Source organism: Schistocerca serialis, chromosome 10 (genome assembly GCF_023864345.2).
Source record: "Schistocerca serialis cubense isolate TAMUIC-IGC-003099 chromosome 10, iqSchSeri2.2, whole genome shotgun sequence".
Lineage (NCBI taxonomy): Eukaryota > Metazoa > Arthropoda > Insecta > Orthoptera > Acrididae > Schistocerca > Schistocerca serialis.
The window spans coordinates 228139919-228160410 of NC_064647.1; the positions used below are offsets into that span (position 1 = coordinate 228139919).

At 44.5% G+C, this 20492-nt stretch overlaps 1 protein-coding gene across 1 annotated transcript in view; it reads left to right on the plus strand.

Annotated features, from left to right (window-relative positions):
- The window catches only part of LOC126424711 (T-cell acute lymphocytic leukemia protein 1), an 80408-nt gene extending 60284 nt beyond the window's left edge, over positions 1–20124 (plus strand). The window contains exons 2-4 of the mRNA XM_050087434.1: positions 8285–8439; positions 19738–19817; positions 19900–20124. Coding sequence (XP_049943391.1) covers positions 8285–8439; positions 19738–19817; positions 19900–20124 — 460 coding nt within the window. The remainder of the gene's footprint in view (positions 1–8284; positions 8440–19737; positions 19818–19899) is intronic.
- The last annotated feature ends 368 nt before the right edge of the window (positions 20125–20492 follow it).

Consider the following 20492-nt stretch of genomic DNA (forward strand, 5'->3'; position numbering starts at 1 on the left):
TTCAGTGATGAAGCAACATTTTTTCTTAATGGTGAAGTGAACAGACACAATGTGCGAATCTGGGCGGTAGAGAATCCTCACGCATTCGTGCAGCAAATTCGCAATTCACCAAAAGTTAACGTGTTTTGTGCAATCTCACGGTTTAAAGTTTACGGCCCCTTTTTCTTCTGCGAAAAAAACGTTACAGGACACGTGTATCTGGACATGCTGGAAAATTGGCTCGTGCCACAACTGGAGACCGACAGCGCCGACTTCATCTTTCAACAGGATGGTGCTCCACCGCACTTCCATCATGATGTTGGGCATTTCTTCAACAGGAGATTGGAAAACCGATGGATCAGTCGTGGTGGAGATCATGATCTGCAATTCATGTCATGGCCTCCACGCTCTCCCGACTTAACCCCATGCTATTTCTTTCTGTGGGGTTATGTGAAAGATTCAGTGTTTAAACCTCCTCTACCAAGAAACGTGCCGGAACTGCGAGCTCGCATCAACGATGCTTTCGAACTCTTTGATGGGGACATGCTGCGCCGAGTGTGGGAGGAACTTGATTATCGGCTTTATGTCTGCCGAATCATTAAAGGGGCACATATCGAACATTTGTGAATGCCTAAAAAAACTTTTTGAGTTTTTGTATGTGTGTGCAAATCATTGTAAAAATATCTTAAATAATAAAGTTATTGTAGAGCTGTGAAATCGCTTCAATCATTTGTAATAACCCTGTACATAAACGTGCAGTTTACGACGATCCGCTCGACCAATGTACCCCATTGTTCTCAACCCCCTACGTACAGCCATTGTACTAGCTGGGCTGCCGACAACACTGTGGAGCACACGAGCGTTTCTTTCAGCAGATTTCGTGTCATTTTTTACAACAACCGTCCGCAGTGCTCTGCGGTCGCTGTCCATCAGCACATGGAAGTCTGTCAGGTCTCGCATTAGCTGTCGCTGTCCCTTCGCGCAGCCGCTTCACAGCCACACCACCAACAGCCACACTTGTGCAGCTTTAGAAGGACCGAAATGTCTTTCACGGATTTCTTACTCAAGTGATGTCACTGAGCCCTCTTGAGGAACACATTCAGCTGTTACTATTTCTCTGTTGGCAACACAGTGCTCCCCACCTCATCTTAGACTGGCATATCTGTCTCAGTTGTTATCTGGTAGTCAATTCCACATTAAATACGCGTGTCTGGGCACTTTGGATTAGATAGTGGTGATCCACAAGAGGGTACATGAAGGTGATATGTGTGTGTATCAGCGGTGTTGATATTTCCCGGCCAATTGAATGTTCAAATAACTTACGGGTTTGCAGCCGGGTGACATCGTCGACCACCGCCGATATTTCGACAGGAGCACACCATACCATTCTCAAGGCACAACTACAAGGAGGAAGCAATGTGCAAGGGAATTTAATACCTCGGTTCATAGAGGGGAAACAAGTAACCGCAGAGTCAACACACAACCAAAGATAACCAACATCAGAAATGTCGATAGTGACTATTAATCAACAGGTGACGTAGCACTGATTCTATCCCTCTGTTTTTTGATGAGAGACAGAGCCGGATTCCAAGCAGCATTTAAACAAAATCCACCATCTCTGTTTATAAGGTTGCTTGATAGTTTGATTTACGCAAACCAAGATCATCTTTTACGGACGCCAACAGGGCCTTAATCTTAGAAGGTGGTCGAAAAACACGTTTCACATCATATTTCCGCAAAATACGGCCAATCCTGTTGGAAATGCTTCCTGCGTAAGGCAAGAAGGCCGTAGACTTAGGCGCCACTTCGTTGCTATCGTCACTCAGCCGTTGCACAGAAGGCTGATAGCGCAACGCACGTTTGATCTGCCTCTCACTGTAGCTATTCTGACGAAAGGTGACTTGGAGATGTGGTAGCTCAGCTGCCAGACTTTCAGGGACTGAGATAACATGGGCCCTGTGAACCAAGGTGCGAAGTACTCCTTCACGCTGAGCTGGATGGTGACAACTATCAGCTCGCAGATACAAGTCAGTGTGAGTATGTTTCCTATAAACATAATGTCCCAACGTCCCATCAGTCTTCCTTCTGACCAACACATCAAGGAAGGGAAGGCATCCATTCTTTTCCACCTCCATAGTGAACTGAATATTCGGGTGGATTGAATTCAGGTGTCCCAAAAACCGGTTTAAATTCTCATTGCCATGAGGCCAAACAACAAGAGTATCGTCTACATATCTGAAAAAACACGCAGGTTTTGAGGTCGCTGACTCCAATGCACGTTCCTCAAAGTTCTCCATAAACAAATTGTCCATAATAGGTGACAACGGGCTTCCCATTGCAACTCCATCAGAGTGTTCTAGTACCGACCATTGAATAAAAAGTAAGTGGAAGTCAGCACATGTAGAAACAAATTTTCTTAGCTCGAAAAAAATGGCTCTGAGCACTATGGGACTTAACATCTGAGGTCATCAGTCCCCTAGAACTTAGAACTACTTAAACCTAACTAACCTAAGGACATCACATACGTCCATGCCCGAGGCAGGATTCGAACCTGCGACCGTAGCGGTCGCGCACTTCCAGACCGCAGCTTTTGTTAGCTCGGCACCAAACTTAACCTCAATTAGCTGGAACGAATCAGATAGGAAAGCGATTGAAAAGAGAAACCACATCAAAACTGACTATAATATCAGGGTGAAAAGAGAAACCACATCAAAACTGACTAAAATATCAGAGTCATTCAAACTCAATCCCTGCAATCGACGTAAGAAATCTGCAGAGTTCTTAATGTGGTGTTCACACCTACCTACTAGTGGGCTCAACAAACTAGCAAGATGTTTAGCTACACCATATGTCGGAGCACCAATATTAGAAACAATAGGCCTCAACTGGACAGCCTCTTTATGGACCTTGGGGAAGCCATATAATCTAGGTGGTACAGCACAGTAAGAATTAAGACTCTTGATAGTCTCCTGTGACAAATAACTTTTCTTCAGGAAGTTATTAGACTTTCTCTCAACACTCTTAGTAGGGTCAGCACCGATTTTGCGATACGCCAAATCAGAAAGCAGTAATCGTGCTTGTTCAACAGAACCTTGGCATTTCCCTTGTCCGCAGGTAAAATAACAATGTCAGGATCCATTCTCAATGAACGTAAAGCAGCCGCCTCAGCTGCTGTAATGTTACACTTGGGTGGACGGGCCCCAGTCAACACACGGCAGGCTTTCCTTCTAACCTCTTCTGCAGCCTCGGAAGGTAGTTTATAAACAGCCTGTTCAATAGAACTAATAAAATCAACGACTGGCAAACTCTTAGGCGTCGGTGCGAAATTCAAACCTTTCCCCAGCACAGACAAAGCTGCGTCGTCAAACGTTTTCTCCGTGGGATCACAGAAGGTCGAACTATCAAGCAACCTTATAAACAGAGATGGTGGGTTTTGTTTAGTGCTGCTTGGAATCCGGCTCTGTCTCTCATCAAAAAACAGAGAGACAGAATTAGTGCTACCTCACCTGTTGATTAATAGTCACTATCGATATGTCTGATGTTGGTTATCTTTGGTTGTGTGTTGGCTCTACGGTTACTTGTCCTGTGTGTGGTATCTTCCTTGTTTCTCCTCTATGAACCGAGGTATTAAATTCTCTTGCACATTGCTTCCTCCTTGCAGTTGTGCCTTGAGAATCGCAGGGTGTGCTCCTGTCGAAATATCGGCGGTGGTCGAAGACGTCACCCGGCAGCAAACCCGTAAGTTATTTGAACAATACCAAATTCGCCTCCCGATATATCGAAAAGGTGTGTCGATATATCGACAGTAATAATATTGATGTACCGTCCTGTAACAACATCGGGTGCACACAGTAAATATACTTCCTGTTGTAAAGCTCTATATTTAAGTATTGATTCATTATCAGGTATTCTGTACATCAACAAGCTAGCAGCCTGCTTATCTCCTTTACAGCAAGAATTGATAGGGAAACGATGCACGTTCACGCTTGGCGATAACACTTTGCTAACTATGATAACTGCATGTAAGCAGCACAATAAAAGGTGTCCGATGGGTCCTTCGTTCGGTTTCGTCACATGTCCAATTTGTTCCGAACACTTCACATCGACTTCCCTGTTTCTTTCATTTCTGCCAACGCCAGCGACATAGCAGTTGTTGTATCAAAGCTGCGTGGTTAATTTAAACGTTGCAGTTTCTGTTGGTAGCGCCGAGCGCCGATTACGTCACCATTTCCCCCTCACACGTCTCCGCCCACCGCAAGGACAAACATTGTCATTTAGATTCTTGTTCAACATTTTCAGCAACTGTTTTTGAAGAATGCCGATGTCAAGCAATAGCGAACTAGTTGGGTTAAAAATAGTTTTTTTTAACGTAACTGGTGTACTATTTCTTCACTTCGGAAATCTTGTTATTCCATTCACTCCGTCAGTCCCCAGTATAATCGAACTTCTCCTTTTGTGCCACCAATACTTGCTTCACACAGTCAAAGAGAAATACTGGACGTAATGAAAGCTCAGGAACTAGTAAGACTCCTTCACACAGTGAACGTAAAATTGTTTTCTACTGTAGTTTCAAAAGAATAACATCAAATATTTATCAAAAGTTCTGAAAAAATATAATATAAAATAAAAATATCAGCACCTGGTATTGGCATTTTGATATCGATACATCGATATAACTCAAGAAAAAGTACGAGGGTGAGATAAATGAAAACTTTATGTATTTTTTAAAATATTATTTATTGTGCAGAAGTGGTACAAAGCTGTATCACTTTTCAACATAACTTCCCCCACGCTCAATACAAGTCCCCCACGCTCAATGCAAGTCCTCCAGCGCTTAAAAACTGCATAAATTCCTTCAGAAAAAAATTCTTTTGGTAGTCCGCGCAACCACTCATGCACCGCGTGGCGTACCTCTTCATCAGAACGGAACTTCTTTCCTCCCATTGCGTCTCTGAGTGGCCCAAACATATGGAAATCACCTGGGGCAAGGTCTGGTGAGTATGGTGGATGAGGAAGACACAGTGGCCGGCCAGGTCTGTGATTGTTGCATCTGTTGTACGGGCCGGCCGGTGTCGCCGAGCGGTTCTAGGCGCTTCAGTCTGGAACCGCGCGACCGCTACAGTGGCAGGTTCGAATTCTGCCTCGGGCATGAATGTGTGTGATGTCCTTAGGTTAGTTAGCTTTAAGTAGTTCTAAGTTCTAGGGGACTGATGACCTCAGATGTTAAGTCCCATAGTGCTCAGAGCCATTTGAACCATTTGTTGTACGGGCAGTGTGGGGCCTCGCATTGTCATGTTGCAAAAGGACACCTGCTGACAGCAATCCATGTCGCTTTGATTTGATTGCAGGCTGCAGATGATTTTTTAGCAGATCTGTGTATTTTGCACTGGTGACAGTAGTCCCTCTAGGCATGTAATGATCCAAAATGACGCCTTTTTGGTTCAAAATACGAGTCAGCATAACCATCCGTGCTGACGGTTCTGTTCGAAACTTGCTCGCTCTCTTCGTTTCCGGTTGGTGGAAGTGAACCCAGGTTTCGTCCCCAGTAACTATTCTTGCAAGGAAGCCATCACCTTCTCGTTCAAAGCGCCGAAGAAGTTCTTCACAAGTATCAACATATCGTTCTCTCATTTCAAGAGTCAGCTGCCGTGGCACCCATCTTGCAGACGCTTTGTGAAACTGGAGTACATCATGCACAATGTGGTGTGCTGACCCATAATTAATCTGTAAACATGTTGCAAAAAATGTTCAAATGTGTGTGAAATATTATGGGACTTAACCTAAGCTTACACACTACTTAACCTAAATTATCCTAAGGACAACACACACACCCATGCCCGAGGGAGGACTCGAATCTCCGCCGGGACCAGCCGCACAGTCCATGACTGCAGCGCCTTAGACTGCTCGGCTAATCCAAACATGCTGCAATGTCATTCAGTGTCACTCGGTGGTTTTCCTTCACTATGGCTTCAACTGCTGCAATGTTCTGTGGTGTCACGACTCGTTGTGTCTGATTTGAAGTCACACTATTGTGGCATGAGTGGGACAGTGCACAAATGGTTTAATTCATACCTAACTGGAAGAGTGCAGAAAGTTGAAATAAGCAGTTCTCATAATATGCAAAGATCAGCACATTCCTCAAACTGGGGAACTATCAAGAATGGGGTTCCACAAGGGTCGGTCTTGGGTCCTTTGTTGTTCTTAATATATATTAATGACTTGTCATTCTATATTCATGAAGAGGCAAAGTTAGTTCTCTTTGCTGATGATACAAGTATAGTAATCACACCTGATAAACTTGAATTAACTGATTAAATAGTCAATAATGTCTTTCAGAAAATTACTAAGTGGTTCCTTGTAAACAGACTCTCACTGAATTTTGATAAGACACAGTACATACAGTTCCGAACAGTAAATGGTATGACGCCATTAATAAATATAAACCTTAATCAGAAGCATATAGCTAAGGTAGAATATACAAAATTTTTAGGTGTGTCCATTGATGAGAGATTAAATTGCAAGAAACACATTGATGATCTGTTGAAACGTTTGAGTTCAGCTATTATGCAGTAAGGGTCATTGCAAATTTTGGTGATAAACATCATAGTAAATTGGTTTACTACGCCTATTTTCACTCATTGCTTGCATATGGCATCATATTTTGGGGTAATTCATCACTGAGGAATAAAGTATTTATTGCACTAAAGCGTGTAATCAGAATAATAGCTGGAGTCCACACAAGATCATCCTGCAGACATTTATTTAAGGATCTAGGGATATTCACAGTAGCTTCTCAGTATATATACTCTCTTATGAAATTTGTTATTAACAACCCAACCCAATTCAAAAGTAATAGCAGCGTGCATAACTACAATACTAGGAGAAAGGATGATCTTCACTATTCAAGATTAAATCTAACTTTGGCACAGAAAGGGGTGAATTATACTGCCACTAAAGTCTTTGGTCACTTACCAAATAGTATCAAAAGTCTGACAGATAACCAACAAGTATTTAAGAAGAAATTAAAAGAATTTCTGAGTGACAACTCCTTCTACACCATAGAGGAATTTTTAGATATAAATTAAGAAAAAAAAAGAAAAAACCAAACAAAAAATTTAAAAAATTAAAAAAAAAACAAAAAATAAAAAAGTTGTTATATTAACTTAATTATGTTGTTAAATTAACTTAATTATGTCATGTATTGGAAAATTTGACTCGTTCCACATCATTACGAAATATCGTATTCATGATCCATGGAACTAGTATTCATCTAATCTAATCTAATCTAATCTAACACCATTTGCGAACTTCCTATTCTATTCGTAGACTTGCTGCTGTGACTAACATGCATCACCGTAGTGAACCTTCATTCGTCGATGAATTTCAATAGGTTTCACACCTTCACTACGCAAAAACCGAATAACAGAACGCTGTTCTTCCCTGGTGCAAGTCGCAAGTGGGGCGGCCTTCTTTATACTGATACGGCGACGGTATGTGTGCATCTGCACTGTGCTGCCACCTACAGGCCATTCTGCACGCTGTTTGTAGCACGCTTACCAACTTACAGGATAACGGCGCGAAATTTCGATTTGTTATTACAAATGTACAGTTTTCATTTGATTCACCCTCGTATTAATATTGGACGTGTACATCTCTCCCTTTGTGACGGCTTTGCTGGAGACACTTCCACTGAGCTGTCTGAATGTCTGTGGGGAATGACAGCCTATTCTTCCTCAAGAGCGTAAACCAGACAAAGTAGTCATCTGGACGCCAGGATCCAGAGGAAAGTCGTCTTTCTAACTCAGCCCGCAGGTGTTCCATTGTGTTCAGGTTGAGACTATGGGTAAGCCAGCCCATTTCAGGAGTTTTGCTGTCCACAAACCATTCCTTCACAGATGTTGCTTTTTGACAGAGTGCATTGTCCGGCTCACACAATCATCTCCAGCTGTTGCTCTATAGTGCGCAGTACATCATGCTGTAAGATGCGTTCTTATGCGGCCGCATTTAGCGTCATCATCACGATGATCATCAAGATTTCCTTCCAGCGAGCCGGGTAGAAACTTGGTGAACAATATGTGAGCTGTAATACTGCTCAAGTTACGTGCTAGAGAAACCAAAATTGCAATTTAACCACAGCTACTCGAAGGAGATAGGAAGCTAGGGATCTTTGCCGATGGACGAACTTGTGTTTGGTACATAATTTTAACTTCAACTGTAAGACGTGTATATTTCTATTGTCTATTGTCAAATCACAATTTATGAAAGATGTTTATATTTTATCAACAGACCCACTTGTTTTGCTCAGGGGCCTGCCACCGCAGATGCAGATCTCGACGCCGCAGCTGGGCGCCGCGTGCGTCGTGGCGGCCGCCGCCGATCCCGGTCCCAGTCCTGGAGCCGTCTCCAGCTCCTCCAGTTCCAGCGGCGCCCTCACCAGGCACTGCGCGCGTGTCAACGCAGGTAAGGCGAAGCGCTGCACCTAGACATCAGTCCAGACTAGGGAGGGAGAGAGTAGGCAGTGGTGACATCGGCGCCCATTGGCTCAAAACTCAGGATGCCATGCTTTCACCTCGACTGTGTTTACTGCGTCTGGACTAGCGTGAGCGGTGATGTTGTAGACCGATTTGAACCCTCCAGGTACTCATTACATGGTAGGATTACTTACCGGTAGAGAAGAGTCGTTCTTGGGGCGCTTTTACAAATCCGATTTGATCTACACTACTGGCCATTAAAATTGCTAAACCAAGAAGAAATTCCGATGAAAAACGGGTACTCGTTGGACAAATATATTATACTATAACTGGCATGTCATTACATTCTCACGCAATTTGGGTGCATAGATCCTGAGAAATCGGTACCCAGGACAACCACCTCTGGCCGTAATAACAGCCTTGATACGCCTGGGCATTGGGTCAAACAGAGCTTGGATGGCGTGTACAGGTACAGCTGCCCATGCAGCTTCAACACGATACCACAGTTCGTCAAGAGTAGTGACTGGAGTATTGTGACGAGCCAGTTGCTCGGCCGCCATTAACCAGACGTTTACAATTGGTGAGAGATTTGGATAATGTGCTGGCCAGGGCAGAAGTTGATTATTTTCTGTATCCAGAAAGGCCAGTACAGGACCTGCTACATGCGGTCGTGCATTATCCTGCTGAAATGTAGGGTTTCGCAGGGATCGGATGAAGGGTAGAGCCACGGGTCGTAACACATCTGAAATATAACGTCCACTGTTCAAAGTGCTGTCAGTGCGAACAAGAGGTGACCGAGACGTGTAACCAATGGCACCCCATACCATCACGCCGAGTGATACGCCAGTATGGCGATGGCGAATACACGCTTCCAATGTGCGTTCACCGTGATGTCGCCAAACACGGATGCGACCATCGTGATGCTGTAAACAGAACCTGGATTCATCCGAAAAAATGACGTTTTGCCATTTGTGCACCCAGCTTCGTCGTTGAGTACTCCATCATAGACGCTCCTGTCTGTGATGCAGCGTCTAGGGTAACCGCAGCCACGGTCTCCGAGCTGATAGTCCACGCTGCTGCAAACTTCGTCGAACTGTTCGTGCAGATGGTTGTTGTCTTGTAAGCATCCCGCATCTGTTGACTCAGGGATCGAGACGTGGCTGCACGATCCGCTACGGCCGTGCGGATAAAATGCCTGTCATCTCGACTGCTAGTGATACGAGGCCGTTGGGACCCAGCACGGCGTTCCGTATTACCCTCCTGTACCCACCGATTGCATATTCTGTTAACAGTCATTGGATCTCGACCAACGCGAGCAGCAATGTCGCGATACGATAAACTGCAATCGTGATAGGCTACAATCCGAAACGTGATGGTACGCATTTCTCCTCCTTACACGAGACATCACAACAACGTTTCACCAGGCAACGCCGGTCAACTGCTGTTTGTGTATGAGAAATCGGTTGGAAACTTTCCTCACGTCAGCACCTTGTAGATGTCGCCACCGGCGCCATCCTTGTGCGAATGCACTGAAAAGCTGATCATTTTCATATCACAGCATCTTCTTCCTGTCGGTTAAATTTCGCGTCTGTAGCACGTCATCTTCGTGGTGTAGCAATTTTAATGGCCAGTACTGTATTTGATGTAATTTAGTAGTGATAAAAGCAGAATTTATTGCGATGATTCTTGCATTAGATTCTCACATTAATTGTTATAGGCTAAATTTTGATTGATGAAGCTCATTTAATGGGTGCGTCTAATATGGCTTATGTAATTTTTAAGGAGAATAAGAAACAATGCCAACATTTTTCGCTATTAACTGAAGCTGGTATCACCGCTAAATGAAGATAGATGCAGACATTATCGCTTTACCGTTCCAGTCTCAAACAGAGTGGGGAAATAACGAACGGTTGAATCTTTCCGTTCGAGCTCTGATTTCTCTTATTTTATTACAATGGTCATTCATCCCTATGTAATGGGCGGCAACAAAATATTATGACATTATAAGCCGAAAATTGGTGATGGAAATTTCACGAAACAATCTCATTGCTTGGAAAAACGCCTTTGTTTCAATTGTTGCCAACCCAGCTTGTGTATCATAGCAGTGATACTCTTTCCCTTCTTACAAGGGGAGGCCGTCAATTGTGAAATTCAGATTCGATTCATACTGCGCATAATAAAAGCTCATGGCCAGAGGTGTAATGTGGCAAAGTACCAAGATGCACTTCTCAGCCGTTGTCGAGAAAATCGACAGTTAAAAGAAACCGTTACCATGAAATACTCTAGGATTAATAATTTTCTACAGCGTCGTGGCGCAGCGGTAAGCGCTCGGGTTCGTAATCCGAAGGTCGCCGGATCGAATCTCACGCCATACAACATTTTTTATTATTAGTTTATTGTAATTCAAATACATATATTGTCTTCATAATGTTAACCACGTATAGTTAACGGAAGACGTAGAAACGATATTCCGAAACGAATACGTATAGCGGACGTTCGAATTAGAATAGAAACCCCACGAACACAAATTTGCTGTGGCGGGTATGAAATATAAACTCCGTTACTCGCTCGTTACACTTGAAGGACAGATGTTGAATGGGCCGAAACGAGCCGCCGCATAACAGCGTAGTTGCCTGCCAACTTCGAAAGAAGGTAGATGCGGTCCCTAGCGCAACTTATAACATCGTCGAAAATCAATGCGGACGTGAGACCTGTTAAACAAACGGAAAAATGGAGGCGGTACAATTGGAGAGCGATCCGCCTTCACCAACATGCATAAGCAATTCATTAATAGTTTATATATATATATATATATATATATATATATATATATATATATATACTGATTTTCGACGATGTTATAAGTTGCGCTAGGGACCGCATCTACCTTCTTTCGAAGTTAGCAGGCAACTACGCTGTTATGCGGCGGCTCGTTTCGGCCCATTCAACATCTGTCCTTCAAGTGTAACGAGCGAGTAACGGAGTTTATATTTCATGCCTGCCACAGAAAATTTGTGTTCGTGGGGTTTCTATTCTAATTCGAACGTTTGACTTACGCTATACGTATTCGTTTCGGAATATCGTTTCTACGTCTTCCGTTAACTATACGTGGTTAACATTATGAAGACAATTAATAACATTTGTGAAATACAACTTTGTTTGCGGAAAACATAATGATGTTCGAAGTCGCCAGTTTTTCCACGACAAACGACTTTCAACAACTTATTATATGCATAATTGTTGCAACTGATTGCCGGGAATTATATATATATATATATATATATATATATATATATATGTGTGTGTGTGTGTGTGTGTGTGTGTGTGTGTGTGTGTGTGTGTGTGTGTGTGTGTGTGTGTACACACATTTGAATTACAAAATACAAATAAAAAATGTTGCATGGCGCGGGATTCGATCCGGCGACCTTCGGATTACGAACCCGAGCGCTTACCGCTGCGCCACGACGCTGTAGAAAATTATTAATCGTAGAGAGTATTTCACAGCAACGGTTCATTTTACCTGTCGATTTTCTCGACAACGGCTGAGAAGTGCATCTTGGTACTTTTCCACATTACACCTCTGGCCATGAGCTTTTATTATGCGCAGTATGAATTGAATCTGAATTTCACAATTGGCGGCCTCCCCTTGTTAGCTATAATATGAAATGAGCTGACCTCATTTGAACTTTTTAGATGTCCTTCGTCAATCCTGTCTGCAAAAGATCCCACATCGCACAGCAGTGCTCTCGAAGAGGACCGACAAGCACAGTCTAGTCAGTCCCTTCACTAGATTTATACTAAGTGTTCTGCTAATAGAACGCAGTCTTTGGTCCGTCCTCCTCACAACATTATCAGCGTGGTTGCTCCAGTTTACGTTGTTCAAAACTGTTAATCCTTGTAGACTGAAGAGCCAAAGAAACTGGTACACCTGCCTAATATCGTGTAGAGGCCCCCGCGAATTCGCAGAAGTGCCGCAACATGACGTGGGGTGGACTCGACCAATGTCTGAAGTAGTGCTGGAGGGAAATGAAACCAAGAATCCTGCAGGGTTGTCCATAAATCCGTAAGAGTTCGAGGGAGTCGAGATCATCTCTGAACAACACGTAGGAAGGTATCCCAGATATGCTCGGTAATGTCTGGGGAGTTTTTGCCCAGTGGAAGTGTTTAAACTCAGAAGAGTGATCCTGGAGCCACTCTGTAGCAATTCCAAACGTGTGGTGAGTCACATTGTCTTGCTGGAATTGCCCAAGTCCGCCGGAGTGCACAATGGACATGAGTGGATGGAGGTGATAAGACACGATGCTTACGTATGTGTGACCTATCAGAGTCGTATCTAGACGTATCAGGGGTCCCATATCACTCCAACTGCACTCACCCGGCCGGCCGGTGTGGCCGTGCGGTTCTAGGCGCTTCAGTCCGGAACCGCGTGACCGCTACGGTCGTAGCTTCAATTCCTGCCGCGGGCATGGATGTGTGTGATGTCCTTAGTTTAGTTAGGTTTAAGAAGTTCTGAGTTCTAGGGGACTGATGACCACAGATGTTAAGTCCCATAGTGCTCAGAACCATTTGCACTCACCCGCACCATTACAGAGCCTCCACCAGCCTGAACAGTCCGCTGCTGACATGCACGGTCGATGGGTTCACGAGTTTGTCTCCATACCCGTGCACGTAGATCCGCTCGATACAATTTGAAACGAGACTCGTTCGAACAGGCAACATGTTTCCAGTCATCAACAATCCAATGTAGGTGTTGACGGGCCCAGGCGAGGCGTAAAGCTTTGTGTCGTGCAGTCATCAAGGGTACACGAATGGGCCTTCGGATCCGAAAGCCCATATCGATGACGTTTCGTTGAATGTTTCGCACGCTGACACTTGTTGACGGCCCAGCATTGAAATCTGCAGCAATTTTGCTGAAGGGTTGCACTTCTGTCAGTTTGAACGATTCTCTTCAGTCATCGTTGGTCCCGTTCTTGCAGGATCTTTTTCCGGCCGCAGTGATGTCGGAGATTTAATGTTTTACCGGATTCCTGATATTCACGGTACATTCGTGAAATAGTCGTACAGGAAAATCCCCACTTCATCGCTACCTCGGATATGCTGTGTTCCATCGCTCGTCTGCAGACTATGATATCACGTTCATACTGACTTAAATTTTGATAACCTGCCATTGTAGCAAAAGTAACAGATTTAACAACTGCGCCAGACCCTTGTTGTCTTCTATGGGCGTTTCCCACAGCAGCGCCATATTCTGCCTGTTTCTCCGTATTTGAATACGCATGCTTATATGAGTTTCTTTAGCACTTCAGTGTATTTAGTTAAATTAACACCCTTAAGATTTGTGTGATTTATCATCGAACCGATATTTAACTGAATCCTTTTAGTAGCGATACTCAAATGGATCGTCCCCTAAGCTCCTCGGACTATGGAACCTCATCACCATTACAAAAATGCATCACTTTTGGTAAGGTTTGTTACTGTAGAGTGTTAGGATATGTGACGTCGGACTACAAAACGTTTAATGGCTCAGAAACATGCCTTGGCGCACAGCCTAACTCCCATAAAACAGAAATTATCAAAGACGCACTAGCTGTGAAACCCTGCACAGTGGAATCCCTTTTACTGGAGTAATATCGCAGACCATTTTTTTAAACGCAAATATCTTCATAATATTTCGTAGGAAGGACATCCGTAACTGAGCTTCATAGCAGAATCAGATTAACAACCGCTTCAGCTGTAAACGGTTTTTATTCATTCAAAAACACGATCTGTTTCGGGCAATTAGAAGCCCGTGTTCAGATGTATAAGACTGCGAAACGGAAAATGATGAGACTGCATAAGACTTAAAGACTCGTTGTTTTAACAATAGTGGGCATTCACTGTACATCTATGAATATGAGGTAGGTACGGTCGGATCACTCAGAATGATAACACGAGTGTCACACCAGATAGTGACAGAATAACATAATGAAGGCCTGAACAGCCAATGGAATAACAAGGACGAGAATTACTAAGAGAAAGCCACCGAACGACGTACAATAGCTCACTCTTTGGGGCGCTTGGCCGGTAACGACCACATGTGAAGCTGAGATTTGGAATGACGTGGTCGGGGAAGGCAGACAGGCACGAAAACCTAGCGACCGTCCAGTGGCTAATAGAGCAAGAGGAGGCTGACTAGGCCGAACGTTAAAAAATGGTGAATACAGAATAATTTGATAAAATATGGTTAAATGAACATCGTCACAATATAAAATAAGCTGAAAATTACGTACTTCAGAAAAAATGGTGAGAGTGGCCAACTTTGTGTTAAAACTGATTTAAAAGACAAAGTTTAAAAACTTTTCAAAATATGAAAACCCCAAAACGAGCCAGCAGTGGCACGTTTGATAAAAAATAAACATAACAACATTAGGTAACCACAAAGGGAAAATCGTATCATTCAGGTGACAAATTAAAGATCTAAAAAGAAAAATATAATTCCTTTGAGACAAAAGTCTTAGGGAAATAACAGATGGTTGAGAACTCTCACCGTCTATCCCCAAGAACATAATTTTTACCTTATTTTATATTCTAACAATTTAGGTTGAACCATTTTTAGTTCTAGTCGCCTATTTTATACTATTCTTCTTTTGTGGATACTTAATGTCGTTGTGTTTATCTTATTTTTATCCAGATTGCCACTACTGGCTCGTTTATGGCTTTTTTATTTTTTAAGTTTTTTTAATTTTATCTCTTACATACTGAAGCGCCAAAGAAACTGGTATAGGCATGTGTATTCAAATACAGAGATATGTGAACAGGCAGAATACGGCGCTGCAATCGGCAACGTCTACAGAAGAAAAGTGTCTGGTGCAGTTGTTAGATCGGTTACTGCTGCTACAATGGCAGGTTATCAAGATTTAAGCGAGTTTGTACGTGGTGTTGTAGTCGGCGCACGAGCGATGGGACACAGAATCTTCGAGGTAGCGATGAAGTTCGGCTTTTCCTGTATGGCCATTTCACGAGTGCACCGTGAATATCAGGAATCCGGCAAGACATCAAATGTCCGACATTGCTGCGGCCGGAAAAAGATCCTGTAAGAAAGGGACTAACGACGACTGAAGAGAATCGTCCAACTTGACAGAAGTACAATCCCTCCGCAAAGTGCCTAAGGATTTCAGTGCTGGGTCATCAACAAGTATCAGTGTGCGAACCGGTCAACGAAACATCATCGATGTGGGCTTTCGGAGCCGAAGGCCCACTCGTGTACCCTTGATGACTGCATGACACAAAGCTTTATGCCTCACCTGGGCCCGTTAACATCGAAATTAGACTGTTGGTGACTGGAAACATGTTGCCTGTTCGGACGAGTCTCGTTTCATATTGTATCGAGCGGATGGACGTGTACCAGTATGGAAACAACCTCGTGAATCCATGGACCCTGCATGTGAGCAGGGGACTGTTCAAGCCGGTGGGGGCTCTGTAATGGTGTGAGGCGTGTACTGTTGGAGTAATATGGGACCGCTGATACGTCTAGATACGACTCTGACAGGTGACACTTACGTAAGCGTCCTCTCTGATCATGTCCATTGTGCATTCCGACGGACTTGGTCATTGCAGCAGGACAATGCGACACAACACACTTTCAGAATTGCTACAGAGTGGCTACAGGAACACTCTTCTGAGTTTAAACACTTCCGCTGGCCATTAAACTCCCCTGACGTTATTTAGCACATCTAGGTTACCTTTCAACGTGCTGTTCAGAAAAGATCTCCACCACCTCGTACTCTTACAGATTTATGGACAGCCCTCCAGGATTTATGGTGTCATTTCCCTCCTGCACTACTTCAAACATTAGCTGAGTCCATGCCACATCGTGTTGCGGCACTTCTGCGCGCTCGCGGGAGCCCTATACGATATTAGGTGGGAGTACCCGTTTCTTTGGCTCTTCAGTGAATCATTTTTACAGATGATTGAGGACTCTCAGTATTTAATCCCAAGTACATAATTCTCGTCTTATTTTACATTTAACCGCCTTCTATTCACTTACTATATTTTCGCCACAAGTTAATGTTCCGACTGGTCACTCATCTCTTACGCCATTCTCCACTAGATCGCTCCATTTCCCTTGTTGTGTGACGGTCGTTAGATCTTTTTATTTTGTTTTATTTTATTTTGCGGCTGCCTTCTACCGCCGCGTCATTCTGTATCTTACCTTCACATGTGGCGGTCACCTGCCAGCAGCCTAATATTCACACTGTGCAGCGGCTACACCCCTCACGGTGTAAGTCATTTTACGTTATTCCGTGATGTCCTCTCAATAATTCTGACCATTTTCCTTATTTTGACCGTTCACTTTCCTTCGGTTATTTGGTGCGACGCTCGGGTTTCCATTCTGACTAGCCCGACCGTATCAAACTAATATTCGTAGTTGGACAGTCAATCCCCATTATTATTAAAACAACCGAAGATGAGCTTATAATTGCCCGAAACCGGTAGTCTTTCTGAACCAATAAAAACTAGTTACAACTAATACAGTAATTTTTAAAAGGATCTTACTCCAAAATTTTACGTTTTCAGGAACAATGGGACATGCTGCAGATGAGTATATCAAACGTAACAGGATGGGCTCTCTAATGTTTAGAGGGCAGAATGAAATGCATGCTTTACTATTACTGTAGTAGCTAAGTTTTGCAATCTCGTTGAAAAAAATTAAGGGCAAAATCTTGGAATAAGTTCTTTTTCTTCAGGACGTTATTCATGCACATGATCAATTTATTTTTTTTTTTTTTAATTCATACATTTCCACTGTACTGTTACTCTAACCAAAGTACACACACAGTGGTTTCGTTGACCATAATGCACAGGTCATTTCATCAAATAATCATATCCATGAGGAATGTAATCAAACGTGGACTGTCCTGCGTTTTGTTCCTATTAATAGCCTTTGATGCGGTGTAAGGCTTTTTAAAATTGAAAACAAACACTTCCTGAAATAAACAATTGCATGTATGCTTCTGTAATTCTCCTATGTATTCAGAAGCCACAACGCCTGACTAACTTGGATAGAGGAACATGGTTCGACCCTGACTTTCAGATATAACAACAGTTAAACTATGAAAACCGAAGCATAACACATAGTGTATTAGGTATTCGATAACTGCCATGCGAATACGATCACCACTGAAAGGGCATTACTCCAGGAGTGAAGCTCTTTCAAAAATGACGTCGCAGTAATGAAGTCATAAAATCACATTTACAGTGCATTTAAAGCAGAAAGACGTATTTACACTACTGGCCATTAAAATTGCTACACCACAAAGATGACGTGTGACAGAAGCGAAATTTAACCGACAGGGAGAAGATGCTGTGATATGCAAATGATTAACTTTTCAGAGCATTCACACAAGGTTGGTGCCGGTGGCGACACCTACAACGTGCTGACATGAGGAAAGTTTCCTACCGATTTCTCATACACAAACAGCAGTTGACCGGCGTGGCCTGGTGAAACGTTGTTGTGATGCCTCGTGTAAGGAGGAGGAATGCGTACCATCACGTTTCCGACTTTGATAAAGGTCGGATTGTAGCGTATCGCGATTGCAGTTTATCGTATCGCGACATTGCTGCTCGCGTTGGTCGAGATCCAATGACTATTAGCAGAATATGGAATCGGTGGGTTCAGGAGGGTAATACGGAACGCCGTGTTGTATCCCAACGGCCTCGTATCACTAGCAGTCAAGATGACAGGCATCCGCGTGGCTGTAACGGATCGTGCAGTCACGTCTCGATCCCTGAGTCAACAGATGGGGACGTTTGCAAGACAACAACCATCTGCACGAACAGTTCGACGAAATTTGCAGCAGCATGAACGATCAGCTCGGAGACCGTGGCTGCGGTTACCCTTGACGCTGCATCACAGAGAGGAGCGCTTGCCATGGTGTACTCAACCACGAACCTGGGTGCACGATGGCAAAACGTCATTTTTTCGGATGAATCCAGGTTCTGTTTACAGCATCATGATGGTCGCATCCGTGTTTGGCGACATCGCGGTGAACGCACATTGGAAACGTGTATTCACCATAGCCATACTGGCGTGATGGTATAGAGTGCCATTGGTTACACGTCTCGGTCACCTCTTGTTCGCATTGACGGCACTTTGAACAGTGGACGTTACATTTCAGATGCTTTATGGCCCGTGGCTCTACCCTTCATCCGATCCCTGCGAAACCCTACATTTCAACAGGATAATGCACGATCCCATGTTGCAGGTCCTGTACAGGCCTTTCTGGAAACAGAAAATGTTCGACTACTGCCCTGGCCACCACATTCTCTAGATCTCTCACCAATTGAAAACGTCTGGTCAATGGTGGCCGAGCAACTGGCTCGTCACAATACGCCAGTCACTACTGTGGTGGCACCGCCAGACACCACACTTGCTAGGTGGTAGCCTTTAAATCGGCCGCGGTCCGTTAGTATACGTCGGACCCGCGTGTCGCCACTGTCAGTGATTGCAGACCGAGCGCCGCCACACTGAAGGTCTAGTCTAGAGAGACTCCCTAGCACTCGCTTCAGTTGTACAGCCGACTTTGCTAGCGATGGTTCACTGTCTACATATGCTGTCATTTGCAGAGACGACAGTTTAGTATAGCCTTCAGCTACGTCATTTGCTACGACCTAGCAAGGCGCCATATTCAGTTACTCTAATTACTTCAAGAATGTATTCTGAACAGATAATATTCTGAATCATGTACCGTCAAGAGCGACGTTCATCAGTAATGGGTTAAAGTTAAGTATGAAACTAATTACGTCCGCTTTCTGCTTCTCATTCCTTGTCATGTTCCAGACCTCAGGTTAGTATAGTTCTTCCCTTCTCACGCCAGCCTCCGCGAGCTAAAACGCGTGCTCTTCGGCCTCCACTCGTAACACGTTGTTGGCTCTTCTGCCAACACAAAAACTACTCTTGACGAACTGTGGTCTCGTGTTGAAGCTGCATGGGCAGCTGTACCTGTAACGCCATCCAAGCTCTGTTTGACTCAATGCCCAGGCGTATCAATGCCGTTATTACGGCCAGAGGTGATTGTTCTGGGTGCTGATTTCTCAGGATCTATGCATCCAAATTGCGTGAAAATGTAATCACATGCCAGTTCTAGTATAATATATTTGTTCAATGAATACTCGTTTATCATCTGCATTTCTTCTTGGTGTAGCACTTTTAAAGGCCAGTAGTGTATGTGTATAGAAACTGGTTCCGTTCTTAACTCATTTTCTCAAAATTTGGAGTAAGGTCTTTTAAAAACTGTGTCAATTGAAGCAGTTGCTCTTTATGGAACGCTGAATGTTTACAGCGAGTGGCTTGCACCACGCATCAGCAGCCGCGGCAGCGTCGACCCCGTCCTCGACGACGGGAAGCTGCGGGGGCGGCGGCGGGGGCGGCGTGGCGTCCTCGGGGGCGGCGTCGTCGTCCTCGTCGTCGACGCTGAGCCGCGAGGAGCGGAGGCGGCGCCGGCGGGCGACGCAGAAGTACCGCACCGCCCACGCGACGCGCGAGCGCATCCGCGTCGAGGCGTTCAACGTGGCCTTCTGCGAGCTGCGGCGGCTGCTGCCCACGCTGCCTCCGGACAAGAAGCTCTCCAAGATCGAGATCCTGAAGCTGGCCATCTGCTACATCGCCTACCTCAACCACGTGCTCGACGTCTGACCCGAAGCGCAAGGCGCCGCGGCCGAAGCGCGCTAGCGTGCGCTGCGCGGCTGCCTACCCCGCAGGGGCTCGCTATCCACTGTCGCGTGTGCAAGTAAGAAGGCGGGTGCGCGGTGCGGTCTGCGAAGCGAGGGACCGAGAATACATCGTGGCGTCACAAGTAGAGCTGTCGCATATCGTGTGCGTTCATTGGTGTGTTACGAGTATGCCGCAAGACTCCGTTTCGGTACTGCCTCAAACATTCTGTTACATTTTTTCTCCCCCACAAGCAGTTTGTGCCGACTCAGCAGTATTCGTATTCGTCCGATATCTCTCTTTCAGTGAAGGCACTCAGTAGCGATACAGAGTCTCTTCCTTTCCTTCACGTC